The following is a 10,361-nucleotide window of genomic DNA, read 5'->3' on the forward strand; positions in this document are numbered from 1 at the left end:
ACAATAAGTTAACGGTCAAACAAAACGGTCAACTAACGGATTGTTTAGGAGTGGGTTCGATCTGTCATAAATCGGTTTAAAATGTTAGCAACGCGGAATTTGGGTTTTTTTAAACAGCCGACCACCCATTTGGTAGTTATATGAGAAAAATTCAAACCCGTAGTTTTTTGGAACCCTAGCCTGTAAAGTAGTAGTTTTATGCTATTTACTCCGTTTTTTATGCCGGTTTTTATTTTCTTTCGGATATTTTGTTTTCTTTTGCTCCGTTTGTAAGCTGTACTGGATTACAGACTTTGTATTTCGTTGGCACATTTTAATAATATGGCCGCAATGCATCTGTCGGATGCAGAGGCCGGGGGTGATCCTCCTTCTTAAAAAAAATTGGTATAGTAGTACCAACAGTAGAATTTGTGGTTTCCTTTTTCCTTGAGATGTGCATCTAATTTGGATCCAAAAGTCGTGGCATGATAGATGCATGTTGGAACAGTTTCAAAAGACATTTTAGTGCTAAACTGGTAGTTTAGTGCACTGCGGGGACTGGTGCCCTATACTGATTTTCTCACACCCTAAGCTCACACTCCTTGATACTCCTTTAACCGGCGACACGGTCGATCTCGCAATGATTCCGGGACCTCATCGACCTGAGGTCGTCGTAGACGATGATCATTGTCCATTCACGCTGCGTGACCGCTGCTTTGACCTGTGATGGAGTAACCTCTGAATCTCATCCTGATGAGCCTGAGGATACAACGCCGGAATTAATGGCGGTTTTGTTCGGGAGCCCGTGTTCGTTTCGGCGCTACAGCTGTGGCACGTTGCGCAATCATTAGCATGCATGCCTGATGTGCACACCGTTCTGTCAGGCCCGGCCGTCTGCGTAGTGTACGCACAACGGTCTATTTAATTAGCGCATGCATGCATACGGCCGGACAGATCACCTGCGCATGCATGCAGTGGGCACCGGTTTGAGTAGTTGATGCGCGCTGCTGCTGCTACCACGCGTTGCAAGTGACTGGACGAAGAAAATTAGGAAAAAAAAATTTGAAACGGAAGAAAAAAACGAACACGTCCGGACACTGGCCAGGCGTGTCCGTGGACGTTACGTGGTTGAAGAGGCTCGTGTAGCTAGTCCATCACATGCACAGATACTCGTACATAGAAAGTGCACTACTATCTCTATTGCCTACGGGAAAGAAATGCATGCATGCATGCACATGCAGTACTGGTACGTGGATAGATCGCGTGAATATATATCTGCAGTACATCGATCGTACAAGTATAAGGAGCCGTCTCATCGTTCACCCTTCAAAATATAAGGAGCCGATCGATGGATCAAACGTGGGTCGGTGGATGCCCTTTGCTCTCGCTCGCTCGATCGAGCACTTGCATGGCTACGACGGACGGATCGGGGCAGGTGATCAGAAGCAGGTGGTGGTGTTGTCGCCGGAGGAGGAGGAGTTGTCGTCGCAGGGGGGGTGCGTGTGGCGGCCCTCGTACGTGGTGATCACCATGCGGCAGTCCGTCGACAGCCGCTCCACGCGCTTCTTCACGCGGCAGTTGCTGTGCGTGCACCTGAAGTAGCTCCTGCATGGCCATTGGCAACAAAATGTTTATTACAGTATGATGTGTTTTTTTCACTATGATGTTTACACTATGGGGTATGTGTGCCCCGCTTTAGGTAGTACTACTGCTCCAGAACCACTTCTAAAGGAGATCAGAATATATCTATTCTTCAGCAGAGCAGAGAAATCATTAGCCAGTACACAGTTTGCTGAAAACCAAGCTGCCAGACCTATATATGGCGCACTGACTGACCTAGCTAGCTGTCGTCTGAAGTCTCAGACTCTCTGAAGAAACACAATCATCTTAAAATGTCCGTTCCATTTGTCCTGGCGCATATATGCAGGAGGCAATGCATGCATAGCCGTCTACTATATCCTATTTGCCCTATCACGAATCTTTTTTTTTTCTATTCTTCTTTTACTACAGTGTTCAAAGGATAACAACTATGCAATCAGTATAAAACGTGGAGAAAATAATGCGTTATAATTTGGAAATAATATAAAATTTCTAGATGCATATAGTAGTATTAGATAACAGTTAGTACTCCATGAACCAAATATGTAATTAATGAATGGGACACACTAGTTGAAAACTACCTTTAAACATAGATACACTGAAGTATCTCATTTTGTCTTGTGTATATGCATATATATACACGAGAGCCTTTTTCGGTATATGCATATATATATATATATAGCTAGGTAGAGGTGCCTAAATTATATATACCACCGCTAGTGATCCGTGCAGCTTTATCGCATGCTACTTCTCAGCCATATATTTGTTCGTGTGCAAGATGATATCCCTTCTACAATCTCCTCTGTCATAGTGCCACTGCCTTTCCACACCGCCCCTTCTGTTCTTTTAGAAACTTTACTGTGTGACAACAAGTACTCCTTAGTTCACCCGTTGTACCAGTCTGATAATAATAAATTAGCACCGGAGGATATAGATGGTTTGGAAGATTTTCTTTTCCAGATAATAGAACAGAACTCTGTTAGGCCTTCTGTATTTATCTGAAGAAGCACACGATCGAGACCCAAATGATTCGAAACAACTGAACTATATGTATGGATTCGTTAAGCTTGTGTATCCAATGAAAGAATTTTTCTTATTAAGTGCCTCAAAACCACAAATTAAGAGAACACTTCTTTTATTCTATGCTGAGAGTGTGTTTCATGCATATTACATTTGTGCTCAGAGTACATCAGGCTATTAAGTATTCTCAGATTTGTACCCATAAAAACAGCTTGCACGTACAACTGCGGTATTGTTGCAGGCTAATTAATCTCAAATTAGGTTCCCCCTGGATCTATTAGCCACAATTGATTGAAGCAGATAGATCATTAATTGAAGCAAATAGATCAATTTCTCTACAACCAAGTTACTTCTGAAGCTGCTAGCTCTCAAGGGAAAAGATTAACCTACCACTACCACATAAAACTGATCCTTTCAAACAATCTGTACGAGCTTCTAGTTCTACTCGATCCTAGCAGAGACAGGCAAAGGTCTTGAGGAGTTCATAGATGACAGTTAAAAATGGAAATAGGTTAGGGTTCTTAATTGCTTATAGAACCGAAGTTACCTGGGATGGAGACTGTTCTTGACAACCTTCTGCCCGTATTTCCTCCACTTGTAGCCATCGTCCAGCACATCCACGTCGCTTCTGGTCTGGAAGCAAAACCTCGGCTCCCTCATCTTCCTCCTCACCTTCATCTTCCCCTTCTCCCCCGCCAACATCGTCGAGCCCCTCCACCTGTACCCTCACACGCACACCACAATGGCATCAAACGCTAAACATGCAGTTAAATCTCATGAACATAGCAACACTAGGTACAAACGCATCCCGTAACATGCTCTCGCTCACTAGCTCACATACCATGTATTACTAGAATAACCATTACAGGCAGTGACACCCTCATAGCCAACTCTTGCGGTCACCGACGTGCCCACCTGATCAGGAAGAGACATCAAATCAAATGCATCGATATGTAATTTATCATCTTTGTAATTCTCTATATATGATTATGAAGCTAGCACAGAGCATACCTCCTCAGCCTCAATATTAGGCATGAAACCGACCGTGGGCTTCTCGCAGACGGTGGCAGGCGCGGCGGCGGAGTGGCCGCCGCCGAACGGAAGCGCCGGCAGCGGGTATAGCCCGCAATGGTCAGAAGAGAGCATCAAGGCTTCTTCCTGGTCGAATGGCATCTGGAGAGGCTTGGGATGGAAGGGTAGTTGAAGTGGAGAAAGAGGAACAGGGGTGGTATAGTAGTGATCTGGCACACTGAGGTTAGGAAGACAGTAAGCCATCCCCAATTGGCTCCCTTGATCCATGCATATATGCATGTAGATCGTGGCGTACTGAACCCAAGGTGGTTCTTGGGGGCACAGAATTCTTGAGATAGACTTGTCAATCTCTCTCTCTCTCTCTAGAGAGACCTCTCTCTCTCTTATTTTTTCGTGTCAAATTCTGATAGGGTTGATGTCTCTAGGTTTGAAGTGGTGGGCTATGGTGCTCTGGGCGCTGGTCTAAGCTGCCCCCTTTTAAAGGGCCTTTTTGGCTCAAGTTGTGTCGTGGGTACAGTACTTACTTCAGTGGCAGCTGTTTGCCTTCTTGATAGCTAGCTACTGGCTGCTAATTCACCACCTCTTAGCTAGATGTCGGGTATGACTTTCTAGCTCAATACACAGATGCCTTTGATTGTTATTTTTCTTACGTAAAACAGTAGCATTCTAGCTACTGTTGAAAATATGAACAAATTACTACGAGATTTAATCCGAATAAATAGGAAATAGATCATGACAACAATGGCAGAGATTAAACTAATCATGCGAACTAGCATAGTGGATGAACAGATCACATCTAGGGCACATACTAGAAACATGAATTCTACCACGATCTCGAACAAGAAGGATAGAATTACATACGGTGCAGCGGGCGCAGCACCGCCGGTGTTGACGTTGTCGCCCATGTCGTCGAGGATGAGGTTGCCGAGGTCGGGGAAGAAGTCGTCGCTCGCGAAGTCGTCGCTGCCAGCAGTCGCGCGAGTGCGCTCCCCAAAAACCTGATCGCCTCTCTCCCGTACAGGATCACGAGAGGCGGGGTTGCGGAGGCCTGCTGTCCCTTCTCCCGGTGCACGTCGAAAGGAGGGATGGAGCGCAATGATCTGGAACGGTGGTGAGAAACCATACGAAGCGGCGGCGGCTAGGGTAGACGTCTGCCTGACTATATAGTGCGGGCCGGGCAGGTCGTGGGAGTAAACCCCACGTCCGAGCCGTCACGATCCAAAAGAATCAGAAATGGTTCAGTAATTAACGCGTCCGTTAATTATTAATTAATGACTCATTAATTTTTCCCGAGCAGCAAAAATATAGACAACGTGCATAGCTCTGTCCTCGGCTCGGCTCAATCCCACAACCCGCGGCGCGTCGTGGCGAGGCGAGCGAGGAGGAGGAGCGCGCGTGTAGGTCTCCTCTTCTCATGCTCATACAAGTGGTAGAAGAGCTCACCTTATAAAGAGGTGCAACTCTCTCTCAACTTATGAGGTGGGACTAAACTTTAGCCTCACTCACTCCATTCACATGTGTGCATGAATGGGCCAATAGAATTTCAGAATTTTAGTTGGGCTTTGGGCCAAAGGCCTACTAGCAAAATTCCAACAATCGCCCACAAAGTCTCATTGGCACATCTCATCATTTAGTTCCAAAACATTGTTTATATACCGGTGCTTAGTGGGGACTTGAACTTCCACTTAGAGATTTATGCTACACTAGATCACAACTTGAATAGTGGACTATGCCTTGAACTACAAGTTTTCTGCGAGACTAGTTTCACACAAATTCTTGACCGATACTGGGCTGCCGCAAGGCTTCCCCGCGGGTGGAGCTTATACGTCGTACTCCAGGGCCTTTTCATGAATTTATTAGAGTACACCCAATTCTCACAGACTGCGACGTTAACAGTCAAATTCATATAGGTGTGTTCCTCAGAAGATGTTCTGCAGGACAACATCTCTGCTTACCCGAATAAGCCACTTGGAACACATTAAGATAAGTATCAACCTGCCATGTAGATCAGGAGAGTATTGCATCTTCACGGAGTGGGATAGTTAATATAGGGATACTCTCCTCCCAGCTGACCAACAGCTTGTCTCCCACTTCTACTTCACCGGATCTCCGATCACATAGAGTGGGTTACCACTATGGACAACTTATGCGGTGGGTCTCAAACCCATCTCCATCGATGCATTATCTATCACATTACGTGATAGACCCTATGTGAAGGGATCTGCCAAGTTTTTCGACGTTTGGATATAATCCAACGTAATAACTCCGGAGGTTCTCAATTTTCTGACAGATTTTAGTCTCCTCTTCACATGTCTTGAGGACTTCATATTGTCATTCGAACTGTTTATCTTGACGTTCACAGTTTGATTATCACAGTTCATCAGGATATGGGGTATTGGTTTTTCAACCATAGGTAAGTCCATCAAGAGTTCACGAAGCCACTCTGCTTCAACAGTGGCAGTGTCTAATGCTGTGAGTTCTGCTTCCATAGTTGACCTCGTTAAGATGGTCTGCTTGCAAGACTTCCAGGAAACAGTGCCACCACCAAGTGTAAAGACATAACCACTTGTGGCCTTAATCTCATCAGCATCAGATATCCAGTTTGAGTCACTATAACCCTCCAGTACCCTTGGATACCCCGTGTAGTGAATCCCATAGCTCGCGGTGCCTTTCAAATAGCGCATAACTCTCTCAAGCGCATGCCAATGATCATCTCCCGGTTTTGACACAAACCGACTCAGCTTGCTCACAGCAAAAGAGATGTCAGGCCTCGTGGCACTCGCCAAATACATAAGCGAGCCAATAATCTGAGAATACCTCAGTTGATCTCTAGCAATCCGTCGATTCTTTCGAAGCAACACACTAGCATCATATGGAGTTAGAGAAGGCGTGCAGTCGCTATACCCAAAACGACTCAAGACCTTTTCCACATAGTGAGACTGAAGCAGTGTGATCCCACCATTCTCATCTCTCAACAGCTTGATATTTAAGATAACATCAGCTACTCCTAGATCCTTCATCTCAAAACAGCGAGATAAGAAATCCCTAACCTCCTTGATTAAATCAAGTTTGGTTCCAAAGATCAGTATGTCATCGACATATAGACAAAGAATAACTCCTTCGCCCCCACCATAGCGATAGTACACACACTTGTCACCATCGTTTACTACAAAGCCGACAGCAGTTAATGTTATTTCGAACTTCTCATGCCACTCCTTAGGAGCTTGTTTAAGGCCATATAAAGACTTTAATAACTTACAAACCTTTCCTTCCTGACCAGGTACTACAAAACCATCTGGCTGATCCATGTAAATTTCCTCCTTCAACTCTCCATTGAGGAAAGTCGTCTTGACGTCCATTTGATGAACGAGAAGACCATGTGAGGCAGCCAATGATAGTAGCACCCGAATTGTGGTCAGTCTAGCCACGGGTGAGTAAGTATCAAAGAAGTCTTCACCTTCTTTCTGGGTATAACCCTTGGCCACAAGCCGTGCCCTGTATTTTTCAATCGTACCATCGGGTCTAAGCTTCTTCTTAAACACCCACTTACATTCTACAGGTTTGCACCCATAAGGACGGTCAGTGATCACCCAGGTACCGTTAGCTAAGATGGAATCCATCTCGCTATGAACAGCTTCCTTCCAGTAGTCAGCATCAGGAGATGCATAGGCTTCTGAAATAGTCCTGGGTGTGTCATCCACAAGGTACATAATGAAATCATCACCAAAAGACTTTGCAGTCCTATGTCTCTTACTCCTCACAGGAGTTCCATTGTCACCCTCAACAGGATTCTCAATGTGTTCCATCGCAATGGTGAGTTCAGGAATTACAGCGAATTCCTCACTAGATGGAGTAGGTATCTCCTGATTTGATGAATTCGACATATCCTTCATAGGAAATATGACCTCAAAGAAAGTTGCATCATTCGACTCCAATCGTACCAACATGCATGTCGGATACCTCAGATTTTATTATCAAAAATCTATAGCCGATGCTATGAAAAGCATAGCCCAGAAGAACACAATCCACGGTTTTTGGTCCAAGCTTGCGCTTCTTGGGAATTGGTATATTGACTTTTGCCAAACAACCCCAAGTACGTAGGTAAGAGAGTTTCAACCTTTTTCCTTTCCCATTCCTCAAATGAAGTCATGGTCTTATGCTTTGTGGGAACTCGGTTTAGGACATGACACGCAGTCATTAGCGCCTCCCCCCACCATTCCTTGGATAGACCCGAAGTGTCTAACATGGTGTTAACCATATCAGTTAGAGTTTGGTTCTTTCTTTCGGCTATCCCATTTGACTGGGGTGAGTAGGGAGGCGTCCTCTCATGGATTATACCATGTTCTGCACAAAACAAATCAAATTCATTGGAAAAATACTCTCCACCACGATCAGACCTAAGCCGTTTAATTTTTCGATCAAGTTGGTTCTCTGCCTCAGCTTTATAGTTTTTGAAGAAAGTTAAAGCCTCATCTTTTGATTTCAGAAGATACACATAACAATATCTAGTGGAGTCATCAATCAACGTCATGAAGTATCTCTTTCCACCTTTTGTCAACACGCCATTCATCTCACAAAGATCAGAATGTATAAGCTCTAGTGGCGCCAAGTCTCTTGCCTCTGCAGTCTTATGGGACTTGCGAGGTTGCTTAGCTTGCACACATACTTGGCACTTAGAGCCTTTGACAGGAGAGATTTTTGGAATTAAATTCATATTGGCTAGCCGCGTCATGCAACCAAAGTTAATGTGACAAAGTTGTGAATGCCAAATATCAGACTCATTATTGTGGCCAACATTATTAATAACTTTAGTGCAAATATCTGACAAAGATAGGCGGAACAAGCCTCCGCTCTCATAGCCTTTTCCAACAAATTGTCCATACTTAGAAATTACAACTTTATTGGATTCGAAAACCAACTTAAAACCATCTCGACATAAACGGGAACCGCTAACGAGATTTTTATTGATGGACGGCACATGAACGTTCTTCAGATGCATGGTCTTCCCCGAAGTAAACTTCAGATCGACCGTACCAACACCTCGAACGATGGCATGTGACTCGTTCCCCATCAGCACTGGAGAAGTCCCTGTGGCCTGGTAAGAAGAAAACATGGAGGCGTCAGCACAAACATGTACATTGGCACCGGTGTCAATTAACCAACCAGGGGATTGAAATACTGAAAGGATGGTAGGAAAAATACCGTACCCTGATTCCTTCATATCAGTATCACCGGTGACAACATTAGCGGACTTGCCGCTCTTCTCATGTTCGCGCTCCTCAAAGCGGTTAGGACACTTCGAAGCCCGGTGATTAGGATCACCGCAGACATGGCAAAGTCCCTTCCCCTTTTTATGAGAATTCTTCTTGAAGTTGGTAGAATGTGATGGCTTGTTCTTTGTATCAAACTTGCCTTTGCCCTGAGTTTTGTTCTTGTTGTTTTTGAACTTGTTGGGCTGGAAGTTCTTCTTCTGTACCATGTGGGCACTAGAACCTCCCTTAGCAACTCGAGAACGTGTGTCCTTTGCTCTCGCCTTCTCTTCAACATCAAGAGTACCAATGAGATCCGCAACGGAAAACTCCTGTCTCTTGTGTTTCAGGGAAGTAGCAAAATTGTTCCACGAAGGTGGAAGCTTGGCAATGATGCCTCCAGCAACAAATTTGTCCGGCAACACACACTTGAAGTACTCAAGTTCTTTTCCGAGCGACTGTATCTCATGAACCTGCTGTACAACAGAGCGCTCATCAGTCATCTTGTAGTCATAGAATTGCTCCATGACGTACAACTCGTTGTCGGCGTCCGAGGCACCAAACTTGGCCTCGAGCGCAGCCCACATGTCCTTGCCATTGTCAAACGACATATACGAATCCACAATGGAGTCATCAAGAACACTCAGAAGAGCGCCTTTAAAGAGGGTATCGATCTTCCCAAAAGCTTCCAGCTGTGCTGGATTAAGATCGCCCTCAGGCTTGCCCTTGGTGGCGTCATAGCAGCCCATGGTCTGGAACCAGTAGACTGCTCTCGTGCGCCACCTCTTATATTGTGCCCCCTTAAAGGCAGGCGGCTTCAGATGCACAGCAAAACCACTCGGAGTAAAATGCCTATAATCAGGTTTTTGGATTGTTGGAAATATGAGCAAATTACTATGAGATTTAATCCGAATAAATAGGAAATAGATCATGACAGCAATGGCAGAGATTAAACTAATCATGCGAACTAGCATAGTAGATGAACAGATCACATCTAGGTCACATACTAGAAACATGAATTCTACCACGGTCTCGAACAAAAAGGATAGAATCACATACGGTGCAGCGGGCGCAGCACCGCCGGCGTTGGCGTTGTCGCCCATGTCGTCGAGGATGAGGTTGCCGAGGTCGGGGAAGAAGTCGTCGTTCGCGAAGTCGTTGCTGCCAGCAGTTGCGCGAGTGCGCTCCCCAAAAACCTGATCGCCTCTCTCCTGTACAGGATCACGAGAGGCGGGGTTGCGGAGGCCTGCTGTCCCTTCTCCCGGTGCACGTCGAAAGGAGGGATGGATAAGACTTGCTTGGCGGCGCAATGATCTGGAATGGTGGTGAGAAACCATACGAAGCGGCGGCGGCTAGGGTAGACGTCTGCCTGACTATATAGTGCGGGCCGGGAAGGTCGTGGGAGTAAACCCCACGTGCGAGCCGTCACGATCCAAAAGAGTCGGAAACGGTTCAGTAATTAACGCGTCTGTTAATTATTAA

The 10,361-nt window shown here is 45.4% G+C and overlaps 1 protein-coding gene across 1 annotated transcript; it reads right to left on the minus strand.

Moving 5' to 3' along the window:
- Positions 1 to 1,106: 1,106 nt before the first annotated feature.
- Positions 1,107 to 4,083, minus strand: LOC123144972 (probable WRKY transcription factor 12). Its single transcript, XM_044564248.1, has 4 exons — positions 3,610 to 4,083; positions 3,440 to 3,513; positions 3,146 to 3,316; positions 1,107 to 1,584 (listed from the first exon to the last, which is right to left on the minus strand). The coding sequence occupies exons 1-4, from the start codon at positions 3,907 to 3,909 to the stop codon at positions 1,419 to 1,421; spliced, it is 711 nt and encodes a 236-aa protein (XP_044420183.1). The 5' UTR covers positions 3,910 to 4,083; the 3' UTR covers positions 1,107 to 1,418.
- Positions 4,084 to 10,361: the final 6,278 nt, after the last annotated feature.

Source organism: Triticum aestivum, chromosome 6D, assembly GCF_018294505.1.
Source record: "Triticum aestivum cultivar Chinese Spring chromosome 6D, IWGSC CS RefSeq v2.1, whole genome shotgun sequence".
In the NCBI taxonomy this organism is placed as follows: domain Eukaryota; kingdom Viridiplantae; phylum Streptophyta; class Magnoliopsida; order Poales; family Poaceae; genus Triticum; species Triticum aestivum.

What these genes read in the sequence shown, in the direction of transcription:
- LOC123144972 (XM_044564248.1), bottom strand. Translation starts at nt 3,909, where the DNA reads ATGCATATATGCATGGATCAAGGGAGCCAATTGGGGATGGCTTACTGT. An exon ending in CTAATATTGAGGCTGAGGAG is followed by an intron (nt 3,514 to 3,609) that starts GTATGCTCTGTG and finishes CTTCCTGATCAG; the next exon opens with GTGGGCACGTCGGTGACCGC. An exon ending in GGTTATTCTAGTAATACATG is followed by an intron (nt 3,317 to 3,439) that starts GTATGTGAGCTA and finishes GTGAGGGTACAG; the next exon opens with GTGGAGGGGCTCGACGATGT.